The sequence below is a fragment of the Poromitra crassiceps genome, assembly GCF_964638095.1.
Source record: "Poromitra crassiceps genome assembly, chromosome: 2".
Taxonomy (NCBI): domain Eukaryota; kingdom Metazoa; phylum Chordata; class Actinopteri; order Beryciformes; family Melamphaidae; genus Poromitra; species Poromitra crassiceps.
Window position 1 is genome coordinate 9,205,064 of NC_139624.1, and position 27,069 is coordinate 9,232,132.

General features: G+C 42.7%; 2 protein-coding genes across 2 annotated transcripts in view; one reads left to right on the forward strand and one right to left on the reverse strand.

The window, feature by feature from the left end:
* Positions 1 to 3,554, forward strand: part of LOC310798266 (V-set domain containing T-cell activation inhibitor 1-like) — a gene marked incomplete at its 5' end in the record, with an annotated part of 22,214 nt that extends 18,660 nt beyond the window's left edge. Inside the window, one exon of the mRNA XM_083660765.1 lies at positions 1,852 to 3,554. Within this exon, the coding sequence (XP_083516891.1) occupies positions 1,852 to 1,964 (113 nt within the window). The 3' untranslated portion in view covers positions 1,965 to 3,554. The remainder of the gene's footprint in view (positions 1 to 1,851) is intronic.
* Positions 3,555 to 5,350: 1,796 nt separating this feature from the next.
* LOC310798275 (acetylcholine receptor subunit delta-like) overlaps positions 5,351 to 27,069 on the reverse strand; it is a gene marked incomplete at both ends in the record, with an annotated part of 44,956 nt that continues 23,237 nt past the window's right edge. The window contains 6 exons of the mRNA XM_083660778.1: positions 5,351 to 5,533; positions 6,554 to 6,672; positions 13,940 to 14,150; positions 17,257 to 17,371; positions 23,338 to 23,449; positions 24,994 to 25,194. Of these exons, the coding sequence (XP_083516904.1) occupies positions 5,351 to 5,533; positions 6,554 to 6,672; positions 13,940 to 14,150; positions 17,257 to 17,371; positions 23,338 to 23,449; positions 24,994 to 25,194 (941 nt within the window). The remainder of the gene's footprint in view (positions 5,534 to 6,553; positions 6,673 to 13,939; positions 14,151 to 17,256; positions 17,372 to 23,337; positions 23,450 to 24,993; positions 25,195 to 27,069) is intronic.

Here is a 27,069-nt window from a genome sequence, read left to right on the forward strand (position 1 = left end):
ACAGGAAAAGAAAAGAAAAGAAGAGAATAAAATGGACATTTAAAAGCATCACAACAAAACTTTAAAAAAGAGTATAAAAAGTGCATTAAGCAACAGGCGCAGAGCTAAAAACTTATAGAGGACTCATTGGGTTTGCATAGTAGCTGTCAGCAGTTAAAAGCGACGGTAAACATAAAAGTCTTTAGTCTATTTTTAAAAGTAAGTAAGGTTGGGGCAGATCTGAGGTCTTCAGTCAATTTGTTGCAGCTAGCAGAAGCATAGTGGGTAAATGCAGCCTTCCCATGATTTGATTTGAGCCTAGGGACAGTTAATAAGCTGGACCCTGTTGACCTAAGAGTTCTAGACGGTTCGTAGCGTGGGAGCAATTCAGCTATGTATTTTGGGCCTAGGCCATTAAGTGATTTATAGACTAATAACAGTATTTTAAAATCTATTCTATGACACACTGGCAACCAGTGTAAGGACTTAAGAACTGGAGTGATATGATCAGCTTTCTTAGTCTTCGTTAGAACTCTAGCAGCAGCATTCTGAATGAGTTGAAGTTGCCTAAGTTCTTTTTGGAGAGACCAGAGAAAAGGCTATTGCAGTAGTCTAATTTACTATAGATGAAGGCGTGAATTAGTTTTTCTAGATCCTGTCTGGACATGTATCCCCTAATTCTTGCTATATTTTTAAGATGATAAAAAGCTGATTTTCTAATTGACTTAATGTGGGAGTTAAAGTTGAGATCGGAATCAATAATAACTCCAAGATTTTTGACTTGATCCTTAGGCTTCAGGGATAGAGACTCAAGGCGTACAGTGATTTTAAGCCTTTGTTCTTTGGGGCCAAAGACGATCACCTCAGTTTTGTCTTTGTTTAGCTGTAGGAAATTCTGGCACATCCAGTTATTTATTTGATCAATGCACTGGCACAATGATTCTATGGGGGCATAGTCAGCTGAGGAAAGAGTTATATACAACTGAGTGTCGTCTGCATAGTTATGATAGGCTACTTTGTTTTTTTGCATAATTAGGCCTAGAGGGAGCATATAAAGGTTGAAGAGAACGGGCCCCATAATGGATCCTTGAGGCACCCCACAAGTCATCCTAGTTAGGTCATGTGTAATTGCCAATGGAGAGTGTATGGACCAGTCTGGGCTTATTATGTGAGTGTATGGACCAGTCTGGGCTTATTATGGGAGTGTCTGGACCAGTCTGGGCTTATTGTGTGAGTTTATGGACCAGTCTGGTGGTTGAGGCACTCCAGGAGTTTGTCACATCACACTGAGGTGTAAAGTACTCAAGTACAAGTACTCTTGTACTTGAGTACCCCCAAGTAATTTAATTTAATAATAGATATTCTACTTCACTACTTTTAAATGTAGGCTACATGAATTTTTTTTTGCACTATGAAAACAGGATGGTAGCATTGAGAGGTCCAGAATCATTTAAGGCACTGAAACGGGCGGCTCATTAGTGCAGTGGCCAATTAAATTAATTAGCACTCAAGACTGGCCAATTGAATTAGACAGGCATAGACGATCCACAAACCACAATACCATCTGAATTCAAAGATTCTCTTCCTGGCTAATGTCACTGAATTTGTTGACAACTTAGGTAACACTGGTAACATGTGCTGGATGTGTGAAATGTAATTACTTTATTAGGGTAAATAATTGAAATATAAAGGATTTTTAAAGTAACGCAAATGTACCTTTACTTGAGTACATGACACACCACACACAGCTTTCAATGGACCTCAAGACAGAAAATAAAACACTGGAAAGTGGAGATTATGGGATCTTTAGGTTTTAAATTTGAATTTGAAACAGTTTAATCTGTTGTGTTCTGGTCCTTCCTTCCCCCACAGTCAGAAGAGTGAACAGAGCCAGACAAGAAGCAGAAAGAAGAAACGCTGAACTTGAGACTCACAATCAAGCAAATGGTGGAGTGGAGATCCATGAAGAAACACATGTCACATGAAACACATGTCACGTGTGTGTGTGTGTGTGTGTGTGTGTGTGTGTGTGTGTGTGTGTGTGTGTGTGAACAGCAAAGGCAAGCGGCTACCGCACTGTACCATGGTATAAGAATATAGCATGTACCATGTAGCCTATGTAGTGAGTCCAAAATAACAGCAGTAGAGCATACTGAGACAAAGAAAGAAATGACGTAAAAATAATGTGAAAATGAATCAAACAAATGTGAATTTACTGCACATGATGTAGCTACAATATATGCACCATCATTCACATTAACAGACCTACATGTTTACACAGAAAGTGTCTATTCACAAATCTATTTAGGTTACAAGGTTATTATAATTTTGCATTTTTTATTCGTTTTAGCTTTATTTTGTTTAGATTTTTTGCCTGGAACGGGCTAGCCTGGTAAACCATCCAGACATGTGAACTCGCGTTTGTGTTTCGTTCTGCGAGACTGTCTGCCTCTGTCCCGGGGTGAGACTGTCTGCCTCTGTCCCGGGGTGAGACTGTCTGCCTCTGTCCCGGGGTGAGACTGTCTCTCTGGATTAAAACTTAAGCTTTGTTTTCGCGGTCTACTCGTTTCTTTTGAGCACGCAATGTGAAAGTACTTCTATCTCTCGCATTTCTCCGAGTCTCGCCTCTCCTCCGCCTGTCCGTGTGTCAACTCTCCCGCAGCAGCAGCAGGCAGAATCGATTCGCTTGTTGATTGGCTGAGTAGCATCACGTGTGATGATTTACAGCGCATGCATTGGTCTGTGAGCTTCCTGACAGATAAACCAGTGGTACCGTAAAGGCTAGAAAAGCATGTGCCGGTTAAAATAGAAACGCTCCGTGAAAATGTAACTATTCAATGATTTGTAGGTTATAGGGCTCGGTCCGGATAGGACGGCGTCTGGGTCCGGGATGCGGACCGGAGTCCGGACTTTGAGGATCGCTGGCCTACACCATTCAGCATGCATTTCGATATTTCAAACTTTAAGAATGTTCCTCCTAAGACCAGCTTCGAGGTGCATTACCGCCACCTACCGGACTGCAGAGAGGTGCAGGACCCGCGTGCATTGTCATTCCCGACAAACGGGAATCTAAGGCCCTGTGTGTTCTCCACACACGGGCCAAAAAGAATGCATGCACATCTCTTGACCAACAACCATTCATTTGTTTATCACACAGAAAAATCGTTCTTGCCTGTTTCCCTCCATATCAAGCAACCTATTCCACAGCTGAGCCGTACATATTTTCCAGGGAGCCTCATCTGGTTCCCACCCCATGTCCCCTGCTATAGCTAACTTTGGAGCATATTTGTGGGCACCTAAAAATATCTCATTGCACTGTTTTGTTTTGGTTTTTGGCCATTGCCATCTTGGATCTCGACAGGAGACCAGGGGTTTGTTTTTTATTCTTGATTGTTCTATACTGATGTTTTCTCATGCGTATTGTATTATTGTGTATTGTATTGTATTATTGTGTATTGTAGCGTCATTCCCTTTTCTGTTTGCCTCCCAACTGAGACCTCAGGAAATAAGTTTAACGACTTTATTGTGATATCCTGATGAATGATTTGTAAAATAAATTCAAAATTCAAATGATGTGCCCATATAAACACAGTCGCTTTATCTAGCAAGCGTTGGGTCCCCGTCTGTCTGTTAGCAGCTAGCTAGCTAGCTAGCTATGCTAACTTCAAAAGCTTTGTAGGATACCGGGAGGAAAGAAGAGTGAAGGCCGCGAGCTCCGTTCAGATTCAGATTGAGTTCATACGCACAGTCTTCTGCTTAAACATGTCAACCATCACTAGACTTTAAAAAGTAATAATGTTACTCCCATCCATACTAGTCGCATTACTGCCCTCCACAGGACAGGGAATTATCTAACATTAACTCAAACAAGCATGCAATTTATTCTACAACTCTGAATCATACAGGAACTGTCAAAGTGATTTTGTGATCAGGTGGTTCTCATTCTGGACAAAAAGTTTGTAGAGAAAATGGTAAAAATGCCTTCTCTTGGTTTATTGGTGGATTGCAAACAACTTAGGTGCATACCTACTGCACAAGACAAGAGTGAGTTAAATGTAAATCTTATTTCCTTTAAAAGCTGCTCTTTAAATCCTACCCACCAAGTTGTGTTAGAACTATCCTTAGGGTTTTGAAATGCCAGAAATGTTTTGAAAAACTGAGCACCAACAAGCTGCAATGGCAAAAATAGACTCAGAACATCGGCAGGAAAATGAAATCACAGATGTTTACTGGGTGTAAATGTTTATTCAATTCATAATTGATTCATTCAAAAAGTGTATTGATAATGCAGTCATTCATAAATCACTGCTACTGCTGAATTACAAAAAAGGAAAACATGCATAGCTAATTTTTCAAACAACCAAAAAATAGCATATTTCCTATTGGGAGGCAAAATGTATGTGTGTGTGTGTGTCCCTGGAAGGGCAGAGGAGGATGATGTGTGTATAGGCGATTCTAGACCTTCCAAACAGGGGTTGCACCACCCAGAAGTCAATATTACTCCGGTAGGGGGGTCTAAAGACATTTTGTAAATTTTAAAATAAAATGCATTAATCACTCTGAGAGCAAAATGAAGAGGCTAGTAGATATGAATAACTACACACATCACATTAATATCCTCTTCACTATGCTGTGGCTTTACAGTGATGAAAAAATAATTGTCTCCTTATATAGCCTATTCTATCTGCATGATAGTGTTTCCCAACCACTGAACTGTGGCCCACTGGTGGGCCTCAGAGCACCATCTAGTGGGCTCCTAAAGCAGGTGTTTGCAATCTATTACTTGAAATTAATATGTGGCAGTCAAAATGTATTTGTGGTGCTCAAAATCTATTGTGGTGTACCTCCACAAATAGATAACTGTATAGGAGACACTGAATGCTATAGTAGGATATGACAACACATTCTGAACAGGGCACTCCTGAAAAAGAGAGCATTGCTCTCAGTGAGACTCCCCCTGTATAAATAAAAGGTAAAAAAAAAAAAAAAAAAAAAAAAATCATCTGGCCACTAGGGGTTGCACATGCAGCCAGTGCACCAACGTATAATGGCGCATGTGTGTGTGTCACTGTAGGCGAGGGTTGGTAGTTGCCAAAATGTTGGCCGATGAAAAAGAGGCCAACAAGTGCCAACACATTCTATCAATATGCAATGTCCACGTTTGCATAAGAGGTTTGTGTCACAAATAGCCCTGCAACTTGAACCTGAGTCACCGCTGGAGAAAGTAATGCAGTAACTTGAAGTTACTTGGATTACTGGAACTAATATTACACTTTTGGAAATTGTAATCCGTTACACTACTCATTACTGGGGGGAAAGTAATATATTATGTAATATATTACTTTAGTAATATGGTATTGCCCAACACAGGTCACAGGAGGCGAGGGTTGTCCTCTCGGTAGTTGTGTGCGTCTCCCTGGAAGGGCAGAGGAGGAGGATGGTTGAGGATTCCCATGAGGAAGATGACAATGGTGCCGAGCGTCATGACTGGTGTCACGAGGAAGAGGCAGAGCCGGTCCACCGTGCGGGCGATGCCGCTCCAGTTATCCTTCTCCTGTAGGGGGAGGTGTTAAACATATTTAATAAAACATTCAGTTATCCTTCTCCTGTAGGGGGAGGTGTTAAACATAATAAAACATTCAGTTAACCTTCTCCTGTAGGGGGAGGTGTTAAACATATTTAATAAAACATTCAGTTATCCTTCTCCTGTAGGGGGAGGTGTTAAATATATTTAATAAAACATTCAGTTATCCTTCTCCTGTAGGGGGAGGTGTTAAACATATTTAATAAAACATTCAGTTATCCTTCTCCTGTAGGGGGAGGTGTTAAACATAATAAAACATTCAGTTAACCTTCTCCTGTAGGGGGAGGTGTTAAACATATTTAATAAAACATTCAGTTATCCTTCTCCTGTAGGGGGAGGTGTTAAATATATTTAATAAAACATTCAGTTATCCTTCTCCTGTAGGGGGAGGTGTTAAACATATTTAATAAAACATTCAGTTATCCTTCTCCTGTAGGGGGAGGTGTTAAACATAATAAAACATTCAGTTATCCTTCTCCTGTAGGGGGAGGTGTTAAACATATTTAATAAAACATTCAGTTATCCTTCTCCTGTAGGGGGAGGTGTTAAATATATTTAATAAAACATTCAGTTATGCTTCTCCTGTAGGGGGAGGTGTTAAACATATTTAATAAAACATTCAGTTATCCTTCTCCTGTAGGGGGAGGTGTTAAACATAATAAAACATTCAGTTATCCTTCTCCTGTAGGGGGAGGTGTTAAACATATTTAATAAAACATTCAGTTATCCTTCTCCTGTAGGGGGAGGTGTTAAATATATTTAATAAAACATTCAGTTATCCTTCTCCTGTAGGGGGAGGTGTTAAACATATTTAATAAAACATTCAGTTATCCTTCTCCTGTAGGGGGAGGTGTTAAACATAATAAAACATTCAGTTATCCTTCTCCTGTGGGCGGAGGGTGTTAAACATTTTTAATAAAGGTGTTAAACATTTTTAATAAAACATTCAGCAGTTATCCTTCTCCTCTCTCTTCACCACCTCTCTCTCACCTCGTTGTAGTCGTTCTTGTTGTGCATGTGTTTGATGATGTAGTTTGCTCCGTCGACAGCCGGCTTGATCTCAGCATACAGCTGCTCTGTCTCCCCCCCATCCACCTGGGGCTTCACCACTACACACACACACACACACACACACACACACACACACACACACACACACACACACACACACACACACACACACACACACACACACACACAGATAGTGAGTGTGAGAAAAGACAGAATAGAGTTAAAGAGAGAGAAAGAAGATATGTACAAGAGAGAAAGTAGAAAAATCATGTATTGATGTGCACACGCTGGAATACGCTCAAAAGAGACACTTGTCTGACCTTGAAATATAAAATATGTTGATGTCACAAGTCCAATGAGTTAATATGATGTCACAAGTCCAATGAGTTAATATGATGTCACAAGTCCAATGAGTTAATATGTTGTCACAAGTCCAATGAGTTAATATGATGTCACAAGTCCAATGAGTTAATATGATGTCACAAGTCCAATGAGTTAATATGTTGTCACAAGTCCAATGAGTTAATATGATGTCACAAGTCCAATGAGTTAATATGTTGTCACAAGTCCAATGAGTTAATATGATGTCACAAGTCCAATGAGTTAATATGTTGTCACAAGTCCAATGAGTTAATATGATGTCACAAGTCCAATGAGTTAATATGTTGTCACAAGTCCAATGAGTTAATATGTTGTCACAAGTCCAATGAGTTAATATGATGTCACAAGTCCAATGAGTTAATATGATGTCACAAGTCCAATGAGTTAATATGTTGTCACAAGTCCAATGAGTTAATATGTTGTCACAAGTCCAATGAGTTAATATGATGTCACAAGTCCAATGAGTTAATATGTTGTCACAAGTCCAATGAGTTAATATGATGTCACAAGTCCAATGAGTTAATATGTTGTCACAAGTCCAATGAGTTAATATGTTGTCACAAGTCCAATGAGTTAATATGATGTCACAAGTCCAATGAGTTAATATGTTGTCACAAGTCCAATGAGTTAATATGTTGTCACAAGTCCAATGAGTTAATATGTTGTCACAAGTCCAATGAGTTAATATGTTGTCACAAGTCCAATGAGTTAATATGTTGTCACAAGTCCAATGAGTTAATATGATGTCACAAGTCCAATGAGTTAATATGTTGTCACAAGTCCAATGAGTTAATATGTTGTCACAAGTCCAATGAGTTAATATGTTGTCACAAGTCCAATGAGTTAATATGTTGTCACAAGTCCAATGAGTTAATATGTTGTCACAAGTCCAATGAGTTAATATGTTGTCACAAGTCCAATGAGTTAATATGATGTCACAAGTCCAATGAGTTAATATGATGTCACAAGTCCAATGAGTTAATATGATGTCACAAGTCCAATGAGTTAATATGATGTCACAAGTCCAATGAGTTAATATGATGTCACAAGTCCAATGAGTTTGATTTGGCAGCCTGAAATGTGACATTGAAGGACTCAGAAAAATGCAACAATGAAAGAAATGGCGCTGTGGTCATTTCCGCGCAGAGCAAACAATCAACCTTTAATGTTTCATTTTTAGCCCATACATCCACGATATGTTTAGACTACAGTATATCCTTTATAATATAATAATATATATATATATTATAATATATATAATAGTGATTATAATAGCTGTAATAGTGTGTACAGCATAGTTCTCCCCTCAGCCATCTACCTTTGAGCAACCAAGTCACACACATCATTTGCGCTGTAACTTGCCTGTCTGACCCGGCGACTGAGCTGATCTCCTGCTCGGCTGAGTGAATTTCTATTCCTTGAGGATTTGATGCCCCTGTAGTCCAGAGACTTTTCTTGCTGATTCCTTCTGTCAATTATGCTTTTAATTAATTAATTAATCTTATTTCTCTCTTCTATTTATTTTATCTTCACTTCTCTTCTTCTTACAGCCTATTTTATGTGAAGCACTTTGAATGAGTGTTTCTCTTGCACTTTGTGCAAGAGAAACACTGCACTGCACGTCCACATGTGTACCTGCTCAACTTCAAACACATTAGACACAGCATGTCTGTAGGTTCTGCCAGGACATTCTTACATGCTATGATATTTTCTCACCTGGACTACTGTGTGACCAGCTGGTCTCTCACATGCACATCCACACTCAAACCACCACTCTACAAGAGAGCACTGAAAGTATTTGATAAAAAAACCCGCTCCTACCACTATTGTAACATCCTGGTCAAACACAACTTACTAAGTTTCAATAACTTCATTTCCTTTAAATATGCATGCACCGTTTTCAAGGTTCTAAATGGCCTTGCCCCTCCCCCGCTAAATGAGTACATCAATCAGAGACCTGTATCTGGATCCACAACCAGAACCACCAGAGCCTCAATCAGAGGCGACTGTGTTATCCCTTACAGGCGCACCACCTTTGGCCAGACAGTTCTGTCTGTCAAGGGTGGCAAACTCTGGAACACAATTCCATCGGCCATAAGGGAATGTCCAACACTAGGCATGTTTAAGGGTCAAGTGAAGAGATGGCTGAAGTCCACTCAACTATGTACACATCACTAGGGTATAGAACAGTACGCTTATACTGTATGGATATGTGTGTTCTCTGTATTTTCTATTTTATTTATTTTCTTTCTCTTATATCTGTTGAGTAAGTCTTCTATCTAGATCTTACATTTTAGCTGTACTGTTGATCCCAAACTCAGGTTTTAGTATCTGATTGTATATTCCTGTATATTTGTAGTTTGCACTTTACACTTAGCTATGTAGATCTCAAACTCAGGTTCTTAGTATCGGATTGTATATTTCTGCATACTTGCACTTTTCATTGTGTTTACATTTTAAATATGTATTTGTTGCACTATGTTATTTTTTACCCCTATCAGGACTCTAAGCCTGTATCATCTGGCAGGGGGACTAACAATGGAAATCAGTCTTGTGACTGCAATTGTCGTGCATTTACATTTTTTTTAAATGTTCATTAATGTACACCTGTCCCTTATCGAACAAATAAATACATTGAATTGAATTGAATGAGGTAGTCCACGCTGGCTATTAACTGTGTACATGAGGTAGTCCACGCTGGCTATTAACTGTGTACATGAGGTAGTCCACGCTGGCTATTAACTGTGTACATGAGGTAGTCCATGCTGGCTATTAACTGTGTACATGAGGTAGTCCATGCTGGCTATTAACTGTGTACATGAGGTAGTCCACGCTGACTATTAACTGTGTACATGAGGTAGTCCACGCTGGCTATTAACTGTGTACATGAGGTAGTCCACGCTGGCTATTAACTGTGTACATGAGGTAGTCCACGCTGGCTATTAACTGTGTACATGAGGTAGTCCACGCTGGCTATTAACTGTGTACATGAGGTAGTCCACGCTGGCTATTAACTGTGTACATGAGGTAGTCCACGCTGGCTATTAACTGTGTACATGAGGTAGTCCACGCTGGCTATTAACTGTGTACATGAGGTAGTCCACACTGGCTATTAACTGTGTACATGAGGTAGTCCACGCTGACTATTAACTGTGTACACGAGGTAGTCCACGCTGGCTATTAACTGTGTACATGAGGTAGTCCACGCTGGCTATTAACTGTGTACATGAGGTAGTCTACGCTGGCTATTAACTGTGTACATGAGGTAGTCCACACTGACTATTAACTGTGTACATGAGGTAGTCCACGCTGGCTATTAACTGTGTACATTAGGTAGTCCATGCTGGCTATTAACTGTGTGCATGATGATAAAGCAGACTATGCTTTAGGGCAGTGATCCTCACTATTTCTTCGATGAGAGCCGCACTGGCAGGACAAAGTCAATAGGAGAGCCACTTTTACCGCAAAACACCAAAAGCCACCCCAATCAAGCACATCTGATCAGCCCTCTGCTCAATATGTTGTCTTACTCCTTTGAATCTGGAGCTCTCCCTGACACGATGATGGATGCAAACATCTCATTAATTCTAAAAAAGGGCAAGCCTACAGATGACTGTGCCTCTTATAGGCCAATCGCTTTGCTGGACGTAGACCGGAAAATATTGGCCAAAATCCTGGCCAGGAGGCTTGAAGGTATCCTCCCAGATATTGTCTCAGTGGACCAGACTGGGTTTATATTAGGTCGTAACTCTTGTAATAATGTAAGGAGACTCCTTAATCTTATACAGCATGGTACAAAGCTGAAGGCCAAATCTCTCGTGATTTCTCTTGATGCAGAGAAAGCCTTCGACAGGGTCGAGTGGCCTTATCTGTTGGCTGTTCTCTCAAAATTCAACCTGGGTGACAACTTTATTAAGTGGATATCCCTTCTATATGCTGCCCCCCGTGCCTCAGTTATCACAAATGGCCTAAAGTCTGCTGCGTTCTCTGTGAGGCGTGGCTCTAGACAGGGCTGTCCAGCCTCACCCCTCTTGTTTGCCCTTGCTATAGAGCCCTTGGCGGAGGCCATTAGGAGCGATCCGCTGGTGTCGGGCATACAATTAGGTCCCGTGCTGCATAAAATTTCCCTGTATGCGGACGACGTTCTTCTCTTTTTAAGCAACCCTGAGGCCTCTATTGCAAGAGTAGTGGACATAATTAAATCATTTGGCCACTTTTCAGGCTACAGGATCAATTATGCTAAATCTGAGGCAATGCCCCTGACTCCTCATGTAGTCTGGTCTCCATCATGTTCTGCCCCTTTTCGCTGGTCGCCATCAGGTTTCGTCTACTTGGGTATACATATTACCCCCTCTCTCCCTGGCCTGTACAAAGCTAACTTTGTTCCCATTATTAGCAGGATTAGGGAGGATTTGGCCCGCTGGACAGCTCTTCCACTGTCTCTCTTGGGAAGAGTGAATCTTGTTAAAATGAATATACTCCCGCGCCTGTTGTACCCCTTTCAAATGATCCCGGCTTTGTTAACAAGGAAATCACTTTCACTTTTAAACAGTTATTTGTCTTCTTTTCTCTGGAGAAGTAAGCGAGCTAGGCTGAGACTCACCACACTGCAGCGCCCTTGTGAGGAAGGGGGTTTAGCAGTGCCAGATTTTAAACGCTACCAGGTCGCCTGCCTCTGTACCTATCTGTGGCATTGGTTTAAAGATGACCCTGAATCTACCTGGCTCGCCTCGGAGGCTGCTCCAGTGGCCCCCATTCCTCTTCGTAACATCTTATATGCCTCTAAGAAATGGGTTAGTCTTAAGGTAAAAGACAATTTTATCCTACAGAACACTCTAAAAGTCTGGAGACTGACAAGGAAATTTGAAAAAAAAGAAGGTTCGATCTCTCTCCTCACTCCTATCCTCCAAAATCCAGAATTCCCCCCCGGAGTGGGGGACCATGCCTTCTCCCTGTGGTCTGAAAGGGGTATTAGGACTGTGGGCGACTTGGTGAAGAGGGGCGTTGTGATGTCTTTTGATCAGCTTAGAGAGAAATACGATCTGCCTCAGAATGACCTCTTTAAATATTTTCAAATACGTAGTTTCATCACCTCTGCTACTAAGCTGTATTCTAATGGCTTCTCTATCTCAGCGGTGGAAGGGGTTATTCAAAATCCTGGTAACAGGAAGTTGATCACTAGGTTTTACAGGGCCCTTTCAACTAATGATTACACAGTTCGTGCTAGGTCTCTTTGGGAAGCTGATTTTGGAGAGACTATTCTGGATGATGAGTGGGATGATGTATGGTCGAGCTCTTCGGGTTGTTTATCCACCAACAAAGCCAGGGAAATGCAATTCAGGATTATACACAGGCTTCAAATCACTCCAGTAAAACGTAACAAGTTTAACCCTTCTCTCTCTAAATTCTGTAATAAATGTAAGGTTGCTGAAGGTTCATATTTCCACTGTATTTTTGTTTGCCCTGCTGTTCGTGACTTCTGGGTCAAAGTGTGTAGAGAAGTTGATATTATATTCGGGAAAAAAATTGCACTTGGCCCTGTCTCCTGCATTCTGGGACTACATACGGCAGCATTGGGCCTTGTTTCCTCTTCATTGAAGCTGCTCAAAGTACTTTTATATAGTGCAAGAAGATGTGTTCTCCTTCAGTGGATCTCAGACTCAGCCCCAACAGTTTCGCAATGGATTCGGAGTATTATGGAACTTCTCCCTCTGGAAGCTATCGGCTTTTGGCTTAAGGATAGGCCTTTCAAATTCTTCCAAATCTGGATCCCCTTTCTGGACTACATTGGAGAGGATAGGGCTCGGGCCCTCCGGAGTGGTCTCTGTGGACTGGCTTGGTCTGACGTGTGACGTGTGGTGGGCCTTTGTCCATTTGCTGGGTCTGCATACCCCTGCTGTGTTTTGTGTTTTTTTAACCTTCTGCCTGCTGTGGGTGCTCTGTGAGTTTGTGTTTTTGTTTGTGTGTTTGGTTTTATGTTTTGTTGTTTTTGTGGAGATTGTATGTGTTGTGTTGTGGGTGGCTGGGGACGGAGGGCATATTATTTGTTATTGCATTCTTTGATGGCTATTTGCCCCTCTGATGGTTAAAAAATGAATAAACATACTTAAAAAAAAAAAAAATCAAGCACATCTGCCTACCATTTTTTTGTATTATTGTTTTCCCCACACACACACACACACACACACACACACACACACACACACACACACACACACACATACACATACATATATATATATATATACCAGTTTCCCCTAGAAAATCTTTCAGGCCTGGAAGGATTTCGAAACATACCCCGACCACAACGGTGGGGGCCATCGCTGGCGATGCTAAACTTTTAGCTAACCTGTTCACATCTATGTTCGCAATGGCATCCCAAGTATCATCATACTATTATGGGATGCGATGCGAACAGTTGTATTATGGGATGTGCGTTTCCCAGGCAACGACGTTTTGGAACAGCGCTGCACGCTGGCACAATACTCCTAAAAGCAAAATGCTTATTGTTTTGAATGATTTGGCACCTTCTATTACTGTAAACACCAGTATTGTTGTATTGTAATAATATGCCATAAAGGTTTATTGAAATTTTGGGGAGAGCAGGGGGGAAAAAAAAAAAAAAAAAAAAAAAAAAAAAATGCAATTTCTTAGAGCCGCCAACTAAAGCTTCGAGAGCCGCAAGCGTCTCGCGAGCCGCGCAATGAGGAACTAGGCTTTAGGGCGTGATTGACAAGTTGCTTGTCCAGTGATTGCGCAGCTCGCCAATTACGGACCAATAACAGGTGGTGCTGCAGCTCTATGGAAAACCCCTGATTTCGTGCTAGCTGCTTCTGGCTCAAAAAAGAAGAGAAAAAAAATAGGATGCGTGCGTGTGTGTTCGTATGTATGTCTATGTGAGTATGGGTACTGTGTGTTTGTGTAGTGTATCTTTCAGTGTGTGTGTGTGTGTGTGTGTGTCTGTGTGTGTGTGTGTGTGTGTACCGGCAGCAGGTGTGGGTCTCTTGGTCAGTCCGTGTCTCTCTGACTGCCTCTCGAACATCAGCTCGCTGCGGGACTTGATGCTGTAGTATTCCTCTGCCTGGGCGATGTAGCCCACTGAGCTGGATCGCCGGGGCAACGCCCCATCCCAGGGCGGCTGCGCCTCTGCGGGGCGGGACATACGCAGGAAGCGGGGCAGCCGCTCCAGGAAGAACTGCAGGGAGGAGGACACGTCATCACAGGTCTGTCTCTTTTGTAAACCTTCAGGAAGGACATCACAGATGGTTTCATCTGTGACATCACTATAGTGGGGGCCCCCCTAGTGGTACCCGAACCCCACATTGAGAACCACTAGTATACAATATTTTTTCTTTCTTTCTTTTAAGTCTACTGTTATTTGCTTTATGATTATTACTTGAGATTCTATTAGTGTGCCACCCGCTTGTTGTTGTTATTGTTGTTGTGTGTTTGTTGTTGTGTCTTGTATCCTTTGTATTTTTATATAATTTACATGAGAAGAATTGTTGATCACAAACCCCCCCCCCCAAAAAAAAACAACAAAAACAAGCACAGATCCTGTACATGCCACAGTGCCCACCAGGCCGCCATGGTACAGCCACGGACTAGTCAATGCCGCCATCTAGAGGCCACCAGTAACCGTCCCTAAGTATCTGTTCTACTGTATCACCTGACATTGCTGTGTGCTGGCACCGCGGAAAAACCCTTCAGGAGGTACATTTGTGTAGAAAGTTTTAAAGTGAGTGTGCGTGTGGCCCAATCCCATTTCTTACACTTTTTTCTGTGAGTTTGTTTGTTTGTTATGCTTGTTAAAAAGAAAAGCTTTATAATACATTGAAACAACATGAAACTAAGATAATATGATGGTTAGGTTATCATCGTTTTTTAATATTTATTAACTAAGAAAATACATTTGTACTTTTCTTTTAGCATTAGCTACGATCATGCGGATTAACAATCGCTTTGGAGTGTGCTTCTGAAAAAGCTCTGTTTGGAGGACTATAGTCCTACCAGTTCGCCCAGGCCTCTATCCCAACAAGAATCTACCAGTTCGCCCAGGCCTCTATCCCAACAAGAATCACCCTAACCCTAACCCAGGCCTCTATCCCAACAAGAATCACCCTAACGCTAACCCAGGCCTCTATCCCAACAAGAATCACCCTAACCCTAACCCAGGCCTCTATCCCAACAAGAATCACCCTAACCCTAACCCAGGCCTCTATCCCAACAAGAATCACCCTAACCCTAACCCAGGCCTCTATCCCAACAAGAATCACCCTAACGCTAACCCAGGCCTCTATCCCAACAAGAATCACCCTAACCCTAACCCAGGCCTCTATCCCAACAAGAATCACCCTAACCCTAACCCAGGCCTCTATCCCAACAAGAATCACCCTAACCCTAACCCAGGCCTCTATCCCAACATTAATCACCCTAACCCTAACCCTACTCTATCCCAACAAGAATCACCCTAACCCTAACCCTACTCTATCCCAACAAGAATCACCCTAACCCTAACCCAGGCCTCTATCCCAACAAGAATCACCCTAACCCTAACCCAGGCCTCTATCCCAACAAGAATCACCCTAACCCTAACCCAGGCCTCTATCCCAACAAGAATCACCCTAACCCTAACCCAGGCCTCTATCCCAACAAGAATCACCCTAACCCTAACCCAGGCCTCTATCCCAACAAGAATCACCCTAACCCTAACCCAGGCCTCTATCCCAACAAGAATCACCCTAACCCTAACCCAGGCCTCTATCCCAACAAGAATCACCCTAACCCTAACCCAGGCCTCTATCCCAACAAGAATCACCCTAACCCTAACCCAGGCCTCTATCCCAACAAGAATCACCCTAACCCTAACCCAGGCCTCTATCCCAACATTAATCACCCTAACCCTACTCTATCCCAACAAGAATCACCCTAACCCTAACCCTACTCTATCCCAACAAGAATCACCCTAACCCAGGCCTCTATCCCAACAAGAATCACCCTAACCCTAACCCAGGCCTCTAGCCCAACAAGAATCACCCTAACCCTAATGCAGGCCTCTATCCCAACAAGAATCGGGACACCCTACTCCTACACGTCAATGTGTTAAATGGAAGGCTAAGGGGACATTCACACCAAAAGCATTTTTGGAGCTGCCAGCACCTGTCTGCAATTCATTCTCTATGTAAGGATGCGCTAAACGTGCTCTTCTTTCAAGGAACGCACCTGGTGTTTAAACGCTTGTGGCGTCTTATTTTTTTGGCGGAGCGCTCTGGGCGTTTTAAAGCTGAAAAAGTTGAACATTTGGAGGAAAAGCGCGCTCATCTTTTCACTCCTACATTTTCTCCTCCCAGAGGGAGGAGAAAACAACCTCCGCTGCTGCCAGAATTGGCAATAATCTGGCTTTCATGTTGTCAGTGAACAACATCAAACATACAAAACCAGCTGGCTACCGTCCATGTATTCGTTGTGTCCTAATCTGTACTGCGCGCGACTGCAGGGGAAAACAATGCGAAGCGCAAAAAACCCGCTCCGTGCGCTGTGTTTTGTGCACAATGGAAGCGCTCTCAACATGATTTCCAAAGCGTTCTGACTGAAAAAAGCGCTTTGGGTGTGAACGCCGCCTAAAGCTGCCTCCACATGATAAGCGCTCTTCTCTTATCTCACTGTGAGGTAGAAAGGTCAGTGGTAAGTAGGTGTGTTTATGTGTGTGTGTGTGTGTGTGTGTGTGTGTGTGCGCAGGGCCGGCCCTATCCATCTGGGGGCCCTAAGCAGGATATAGATTAGGGGCCCCCTCCCAGGGGGTGGGGGGTTGGGGGGGGCAAAACAAACAAATGTGACAATGATGACGCTCGTTTGTAGCCCTATCAGTGTCAAGCAAGCGTGTAGAAGCCAGCAGCCATAGGGGTTGCCAGGTCAGTTAAACCAGGGGTTCCCAACCTTTTTTGTGCCAAGGACCGCTAGATACATGGGAAAAAAAGTTGTGGACCGGTGGTCAATTTTAATGGTTTTAGTTACACATATGTTTACTCACCAGGTGGCGACAAAGGGTAAATAACAGCCTTTTGTGTTGTACTGTTACTGTATGTAGCCTACAGTATTTATGTTTTTGTTTAAACTAAAAACATAAATAAACGTCAACTTGAAACTATGTTTTAACTACCACAAACAGCCTATAATATTATAGCCTATGTTTATATATATATTTTTTTTTTTGCGGGGGCCCCTGGCAACTCCCGGGGCTCTAGGCAGCTGCTTAGTTCGCATATAGGGTGGGCCGGTGTGTGTGTGTGTGTGTGTGTGACCTTCTTGGTCCAGTCAGTCATGACATGAGTGCTGGGCGTCCTGAAGTGCAGGTTGAGCACGACCACACAGTTCAGCACCACCACCGTCACCAGCACCATGATGAACATCAGGTACCTGACACACAGACACACACACACACACACGCACACACACACACACACACACACACACACACACACACACACGCACACACACACACACACACACACACACAAGTGATTAACACATTAGCCAACGTATCTAGTAGCAACTAGCGTTAGCAAGGGTGCGTTCATAAATCCAATTTGACGCAGAAGCAGATCAGGCTCTTTCTGAATGAATTAACAAACGGGTCAAGAAACCCTGAGGAAAAATACGTCAGTCCCGCCCACGCTGTTTGATTGACAGGTGATCTCTGGGAAGCACAGGGCAGAAACAACACAACAATGAGCACCTAGAGCCAAAGACGTCAGTAAACTGTCAACTCACGTCTGAAATGGTACAGAAAGACTTTGCTACTGAAGGGCATTTAGCTATGACTCCCACTGCCATGTTGGTCATTTGCTGCTCCTGGCGCTCTGCTGCTCCAGCCACACAGAGTGTTCAGAGTGCCCTCTGCCACTCCGAGAGTGTCGCGCTCTGAATAACCGAACGCTGTATTTCAACAGCACTCAGAATTAGGGGTGTCAAAAATAATCGATTATACGATGCATCGCGATGCGGACGTGCACGATTCTGCATCGATTAACAAATATCAAAAATCGATTATAAAAAAAAAAAAAAAAAAAAAAAAAAATTTTTTAATAATCAAATAAAATAGAATGTAAGTACATGCAGTTGTTTATTTTAATTATGGATCATAATACAATGCAATTCCAAATGCACTTTTATTTTAAAAGTAGCCACACAGTGAGAAAAAAGAAAGTGAGAAAAAATAAATCATGTATTGCGGAAAAAGTGATGCATCGATTTAAGATGCATCGCGATGCATCGTGATGCATCGTTTAATCGAATCGAATCGTTGACAGATGAATCGTAATCGAATCGAATCGGGAGGCCAGTGAAGATTCACAGCCCTACTCAGAATTTAGTAACGGTCCAGTTTGTGCCAGAGTGGACGCTCGGAGTGCTATTTACGAACGCACCCCTTTTATTCACCTAAGTGTGTTAGCTAGCTAACAGGTTGTTCAGGTTAACTGAGCTGACTGTTCTCAAGCTACAACTCAGAGTGTTTTGGAGCAGAGACTAAGACTAAAGACAGACAGTTGCCTGTGTCACAGTAACTCAGAGTGTTTTGGAGTAGAGACTAGGGCTAAAGACAGACAGTTGACTGTGTCACAGTAACTCAGAGTGTTTTGGAGTAGAGACTAGGTGCTAAAGACAGACAGTTGACTGTGTCACAGTAACTCAGAGTGTTTTGGAGTAGAGACTAGGACTAAAGACAGACAGTTGACTGTGTAACAATAACTCAGAGTGTTTTGGAGTAGAGACTAGAGCTAAAGACAGACAGTTGACTGTGTCACAGTAACTCAGAGTGTTTTGGAGTAGAGACTAGGGCTAAAGACAGACAGTTGACTGTGTCACAGTAACTCAAGAGTGTTTTGGAGTAGAGACTAGAGCTAAAGACAGACAGTTGACTGTGTCACAGTAACTCAGAGTGTTTTGGAGTAGAGACTAGGACTAAAGACAGACAGTTGACTGTGTAACAATAACTCAGAGTGTTTTGGAGTAGAGACTAGAGCTAAAGACAGACAGTTGACTGTGTCACAGTAACTCAGAGTGTTTTGGAGTAGAGACTAGGGCTAAAGACAGACAGTTGACTGTGTCACAGTAACTCAAGAGTGTTTTGGAGTAGAGACTAGGACTAAAGACAGACAGTTGACTGTGTAACAATAACTCAGAGTGTTTTGGAGTAGAGACTAGAGCTAAAGACAGACAGTTGACTGTGTCACAGTAACTCAGAGTGTTTTGGAGTAGAGACTAGGGCTAAAGACAGACAGTTGACTGTGTCACAGTAACTCAGAGTGTTTTGGAGTAGAGACTAGGGCTAAAGACAGACAGTTGACTGTGTCAGAGTAACTCAGAGTGTTTTGGAGTAGAGACTAGGGCTAAAGACAGACAGTTGACTGTGTCACAGTAACTCAAGAGTGTTTTGGAGTAGAGACTAGGGCTAAAGACAGACAGCTGACTGTGTCACAGTAACTCAGAGTGTTTTGGAGTAGATACTAGAGCTAAAGACAGACAGTTGACTGTGTCACAGTAGCTTAGAGTGTTTTGGAGTAGAGACTAGGGCTAAAGACAGACAGTTGCCTGTGTCACAGTAACTCAGAGTGTTTTGGAGTAGAGTCTAGGACTAAAGACAGACAGTTGACTGTGTCACAGTAACTCAGAGTGTTTTGGAGTAGAGTCTAGGACTAAAGACAGACAGTTGACTGTGTCACAGTAACTCAGAGTGTTTTGGAGTAGAGACTAGGGCTAAAGACAGACAGTTGACTGTGTCACAGTAACTCACAGTGTTTTGGAGTAGAGACTAGGGCTAAAGACAGACAGTTGCCTGTGTCACAGTAGCTTAGAGTGTTTTGGAGTAGAGACTAGGGCTAAAGACAGACAGTTGACTGTGTCACAGTAACTCACAGTGTTTTGGAGTAGAGACTAGGGCTAAAGACAGACAGTTGCCTGTGTCACAGTAACTCAGAGTGTTTTGGAGTAGAGACTAGGGCTAAAGACAGACAGTTGACTGTGTCACAGTAACTCACAGTGTTTTGGAGTAGAGACTAGGGCTAAAGACAGACAGTTGCCTGTGTCACAGTAGCTTAGAGTGTTTTGGAGTAGAGACTAGGGCTAAAGACAGACAGTTGCCTGTGTCACAGTAACTCACAGTGTTTTGGAGTAGAGACTAGGGCTAAAGACAGACAGTTGCCTGTGTCACAGTAGCTTAGAGTGTTTTGGAGTAGAGACTAGGGCTAAAGACAGACAGTTGCCTGTGTCATAGTAGCTTACAGTGTTTTGGAGTAGAGACTAGGGCTAAAGACAGACAGTTGCCTGTGTCACAGTAACTCAGAGTGTTTTGGAGTAGAGACTAGGGCTAAAGACAGACAGTTGACTGTGTCACAGTAACTCACAGTGTTTTGGAGTAGAGACTAGGGCTAAAGACAGACAGTTGACTGTGTCACAGTAACTCACAGTGTTTTGGAATAGAGACTAGGGCTAAAGACAGACAGTTGCCTGTGTCACAGTAACTCAGAGTGTTTTGGAGTAGAGACTAGGACTAAAGACAGACAGTTGACTGTGTCACAGTAACTCACAGTGTTTTGGAGTAGAGACTAGGGCTAAAGACAGACAGTTGCCTGTGTCACAGTAACTCAGAGTGTTTTGGAGTAGAGACTAGGACTAAAGACAGACAGTTGACTGTGTAACAATAACTCAGAGTGTTTTGGAGTAGAGACTAGGGCTAAAGACAGAAAGTTGACTGTGTCACAGTAACTCAGAGTGTTTTGGAGTAGAGACTAGGGCTAAAGACAGACAGTTGACTGTGTCACAGTAACTCAGAGTGTTTTGGAGTAGAGACTAGGACTAAAGACAGACAGTTGACTGTGTAACAATAACTCAGAGTGTTTTGGAGTAGAGACTAGGACTAAAGACAGACAGTTGACTGTGTCACAGTAACTCAGAGTGTTTTAGAGTAGAGACTAGGACTAAAGACAGACAGTTGACTGTGTCACAGTAACTCAGAGTGTTTTGGAATAGAGACTAGGGCTAAAGACAGACAGTTGACTGTGTCACAGTAACTCAGAGTGTTTGGAGTAGAGACTAGGGGTCTGTCTGTAACTCAAGTGAGCTCATATCACCTAGCTACCTAACTAGATACTTGATTAATTAGGTAACTAATTTTAATATAGGTGGATGAAAAATAACTAGTTTCAGACATCCTCATGCTTGAAGGTAGCATTGCATGCGACAGGTCGCACTGGTGCTCTTTCCATTGAATATACAAGATTTTTTCGGACCAAGATTGATCAAGTTGAATCCCAAAGCATTTGGCAATAAATTTGTATAACACGGCATGGCTGGGGGCTGTTTTCTCTAACGTTAGACTACTTTTATAATCCAGAAAGGTCGAGGCTTCACAGGCTACCGTGAACACTTTTAATTTGAAGGCGAAAAAGGGAAATGGTACATATGAACTGATAGAATTGACAGACCAGTGTCAATTCAATCTACGAATACAACATTTCCCCTTTCTGCCTTCAAATTAAAAGCGTAAAACCCAGCTAACCAAAATGTTACAAATGCTACAAATGGGAAGTAATGACAGCTTATCATTTAATAAAGCACAGTTAAAATGAACTCCACTTACACTTGAAGGTTTGCAATGGTGCTATCCTCCTGGCTGTGTAGTCCTGCTTTGGGGCGGGCGGAGGGACTTCTCTAACGTTAGTTATATTAGCAACATAACTAGTGGCTGCTGTCCAGAACACCGTCAGGTAAGATGCTTCCTACTATTGTTCAAAAGTGACTTTCCTGACACTGTACAAACATCTGACTGCACTAAATTTAAGTAAAGGCTGACGTTATTGACTATTCTAGAATACAAACGAAAAGAAAGTGAAATATGTTTGTTATTTAGCCAACATTGTTTCACTTTTTTCTGATGCGGTCGGCTTTGTGGACTCGCTTGGTTCTTCTTCGTCGGTTGTAAGGGTCACAAAGTATTATGGGATACCCTAACCCACCAAAGTATACATGGTATGGTTCCTCGAAAATTATCCATAACCAGGTACCTATAAAAGGTTGCAAATTCAGTGAACTTATGTATCAAACTGGTTTCAGACAGCCTAATAACAACTTCTTACCTAGAAATGCCACCTCTATAGAGCTCGTTCACTTGAGAATCAGACAGGCCCTAGGGCTAAAGACAGACAGTTGACTGTCACAGTAACCTACATTTGGAAACAAATCCACCTTATCACACTATTCACTTTGACTCAGAAGGTTACTGGATGGATTTACGTTAGTCCAGGCAGGTTATTTTCCAGTTTTACCCTTCTAGACATGAGGGATTTTTGTTTAGAAAAACAGGGAAATGGTGTTTTTTCTGGCCGATGGCGAGTAGAGCGGGCGGGGGGAGGCGAGGAGTGATGGACACATTTTGTGCTGTGGATGGGGGCTGGGCCAGCAATTGGAATGCCCAAAACACACGCACAGATCTCCATAGACTGCATCCACAACACAAGATCTCTGCCCAACACTTTTCTCCACTACTCCATAACGCACAAGTCTCACTGCGAAGTTCCCCATGCATTCATATCCGACGCATTCAGGCGATAACGTGGGGTAGCAATGTGCCAAGTGAGCACTTGCCTCGTTACATCGCCCAAAAGCCTCAAAATAGTGGTCACACTAACATTAAACGGTGGATGATTTTACAAGTGGCATTGAAGTCATATCTGACTAGTTTTCAATTTATTTCTCCCCACAAAACTTAGGCTATAGCCTATGTCTCGAATATATAATGCAACACAGTCACTCACTATCACCCTCTTGTATCGGACTTGCACTTGAGGAAACCGTGAGTTTGATTTGTTTAATTAATTATTGATATGCGCCATTGCGCGAACGATACATGACCGATAGCATACGTGAACAATAGCGGGCACTTATCACCCAATACAGTAGGCTATCTTCTTGTTGCATTTTCAAACTGGCAGATGGGGGAAAAGAAACGATTAAACCTTTACTTGTTTACTCACCAATTTGGCTCTCTTCCAAATAATCCAGCCACGTAACTACGTCCATTCATGACATTATTAAATAGCACGGGGACATTAATGGTTTGTAAAAGTGCCATTTAACCACCCGCCCGCTCACAGCATGTTGTGGATAATGAGCTGGGAGCTGCTAAACTACAGGCGCTCTGCCAGCGATGTGGATCCTGTACTATGGGCTGGGATGGTAATGATCCGCACAAAGCAGATAGTTGGTAATAGTCAGGACTTCAGTGCATGTTTAGAAGGGGCTTGTGTGTGTGTGTGTGTGTGTGTGTGTGTGTGTCTGTGTGTGTGTGTGTGCGCGCGCGTGTGTGTGTGTGGTGTGGGACCTACTTGACAATAAGCGGTATGGACATGGACGTTTCCGGCAGCCTCTGAGAGATCAGCAGCAGGAAGACAGATTGAGCCAGCAGCACCGAGATGGACAGGGTCATCTTCTCACCACCTACACACAAACACACACACACCCACACACAGACAGACACACACACACACACACACGCACACACACAGAGACAGACAGACAGACAGACAGACACACACACACACACACACACACACAGAGACAGACAGACAGACACAGTGTTTAGAGACATGGAGATGTACAATTGTGTGTAGAGCTACTAAGACTAGTCGACCCACAAACAATTAATCACCAATCATTTTTATATACATGCCATACATGTTACTGTATATACATACAATTGGCCCAGGACCAGGACGCCTTCCTTGGTCCGTGACCTATATCCAAAGTTGGGCCACAGGCTTAAGTAAAGTTTTTATATATATATATATATATATATATATATATATATATATATATATATATATATATATATATATATATATATATATATATATATATATATATGTGTAATTGGTTAGACAAAATTTAGGAGGAAAGAAATCTCGCTTTCCAGCTTCTTAAATGTGAATATTTTCTGCACAACCTTCACTTCATGTACCAAACGCTCGACCCAATTTGGCACTACTGTACTTCACACTCCCTTATCTGCATTAGACTCTGACTTTCCTTCTTTACACTCTGACGTCAATTACACATCACCTTGTTGTCAAAACACTACACACAGTGTTCAGTTGTTGCACACACTTCTCAAGTCAAATCTCAAAGCATCAACCTACAACACACAACTATTCAAATATCTAAACATTCAGGTCTGTTGAGCAATTTGCAATCAGGACTGCAGCATAAAATGCCTTGAGCCTCTGTTTTGTTTGTTGATCAATGGAGAACTTTGAAGAGAGAGACAACCAGAAAACTGTTTTTTGCTGCATATTTGTGTGCCGTTTTATGTTTGACTATGAAAGAAGTAGGCCTACACTGAGACATTTTACAAAAGGAGAAATGGCTCATTCTCCAGAGTCATTGTCATTCATGTGTTCCATTTCTATGATTGTGTTTTCAATTTTGCACTTCAGTGTGCTGTAAATACTTGGTAGTGTGCAGCAAATGCTTAGTTGTGTGTACTCAATGAATGGCATGTGTGTGTCATTTGAAAATATGGCTGTGTGTACCAAATAAAAACACGAGTTCCATTTTGTGAACAGTGAAGAGATTTGATGGCAAAAGTCATCTTACAAAGGGAGTGTCAGGTTTAGCATTTTGTGTGTGAGGTTTTCAGTTGTGTGTGTGCAGTTTTGAGAAAGCCGTTAAGTGTTTTGAGAAACGTGCGTTAACAATTGTGAAAAACTGTAATCTTCTCTGACAGCAAACGGATTGTCTTTGGGTTGTGGACTGTTGCTCAGGACAAATTAAGACATTTAAGGAGGCTTTGGGGAAAGAGTGATTGACATTTTTCACCATTTCTTGAAATTATGGAGAGACCAAACGACTAATCAATTAGTGGAGAAAATAAGCAACAGAATAAAAGATCATGAGTGTCCACATGGTCCTCCTGCCAGCCTCAGAAGTCATGGATAATGGATGAGTGATGGATCAGGTGAGTGTTGAGGCGAGGCTGTACTGACTGTCGGCGGGCAGGTAGTAGACGAGCGAGGCCAGGAAAGAGATGAGCACACAGGGGATGATGATGTTGACGATGTAGAAGAGAGGCTTGCGCTTGATGATGAGGTAGAAGGTGATGTCCTGGTGCTTGTTGCTCTCCATGGGAATGTGCTTGTAGGAGTTCCTCTTGGCCGGCCGGTGGATCACCTCCCACTCACCGTTCTCTAGAGAGAGAGAGAGAGGGGGGGTAGAGGGGCGGTTAGATACGTGGCAAATTCACCCATGTTGCTGCACTTGTGTTACGGTTCGACCAATATCGGTTTGGAAGGACAATACCATTACTATTTGTTTGTCTTGAGGCTACTGAGAGCTAGCATTTGGTGCTGATATCTCTACCACCAGCAGCAGCACCCACCATCATGTCCGATTTCCCAGACATTTTCTGTAGCTGTGGCGAGAGAGGCGCCTCCATCTTATCAGAGGAAGACAACACTGAGCCATATCTGACATTTCATCATATTTAATGATTCAATAACCCTCCTCCCTATGGCAAAAAAAGCCCTTCTACCAGCCTTTTAGGTTTTATTTCTCATACTTTTCCCCTGGCTTTCGTTCTCAAATCATCACACAGGCCTTTTCCTACTTTTCTATTTTTCCATTCTTTTTATCTTCGTCGCTGGCTCAGCGCCATGAACACTTACCGTACTTAAAGTCCCTGGAAACCAGATTTTTATTTTTTATTATTTAGCATTTTGAGATCATCACATCACAGGAATCTATGTTAATAAGCCACCAGCCAAATTTGAACGATGATGAAAGTCGCAAAGTATATAAATTTAGGTTTGACAGTCATGGCAAAAGTCATGAGAATCAATTCGATTTTAGAGTGTATTTTCTCCCGCGGACTGTGTGGGCGTGTCCCGTCTGCAGCAGGTCTCCTCTCTCTCTCTCTCTCGGAGGAGACCTGCTCGGAGGAGACCTCTCTCTCCGTTAACGGAGAGAGAGAGAGAGAGAAGGAGAGAGAGAGAGAAGGAAAGAGAGATGGAGTGTGTGTGTGTGCTCGCGCGTTGCTCGGCGCATAGCACAGACAGAGAGGGTTTACAGAGAGGAAGAGATCTCTGCCGCTGCGAGTGCACAGCGCTACTGTGTGTGTGTCAGTGTGTGTGTGCGCGCGTGCGTGCATGCGTGTGTGTGATTCGATTAAATCTTATGACGTGATAAGATCATGCATTTTAGCACCGCGCGCACCGCTCTCTTCAATGAGGAAATGGAAATCCAGACCTTGTAGAAAAGTGTCGATTTTTGGGGTTAGGGTTGAAAGTAATGTCAATTAATTTCTGAGGCACACAATTACTCACATAAGACCCTAAATTTAATAGTTAGGTTTTTGTGGATTATGGTTTCCAGGGACTTTAAGCGAGAAACCCGCTACATGGCTCCACGCTGTCACAATATTGGCATAACAAACGAATCCCGAGAGGATTATGCATCAACGAAGAACCGGCGCTGGGAAGGAACGATGCTGAATTCTGCAAACAAACAGTGGTGTGAGATCCTTAATAAGTGTTCTTTAGACCTCATGCTTTTAGTTATTAAACATGCTGATTCCGAACTGTCAAAAACCTGCCGCGACATCACAGATCTCAAAAGCGAGATGGCGAGCTTGTTGAACTCTGAAACTCTCAAGGAAATAGAATCGAAGAACACAGCTTTGCAAGCGGCTTTTGAGAAACAACTGTTGGAATTGAAGCTTATTATCGTAGGGACACGCTGGATTACAAGAACGACAAGGTGTATTCCTGGCTGTCTTCCGACGGACTCAAGCCTCAGCATCGTTACCGCCCCAGACGTGAGGAGCAGACACCGCATCCAGCGGTCTGTCCACGGAGGAGTCGTGCAGCGAGGATCAGACGACGGGCAGACAGCGTCGTTTTTTAGGACCAACGTCGCAGCGCAGATACCACACCAGACGGGCAGCAAGAGGCGACCCACCCGCAGGGGTGGCAAGCGGCACCGATCGCGCCTACAGAGGGAGAGGAGGCCAGAACCGGAGGAGCAGAACGTGATTAACCTCTCCAGCAGACCCCTGTCGTAGCAGG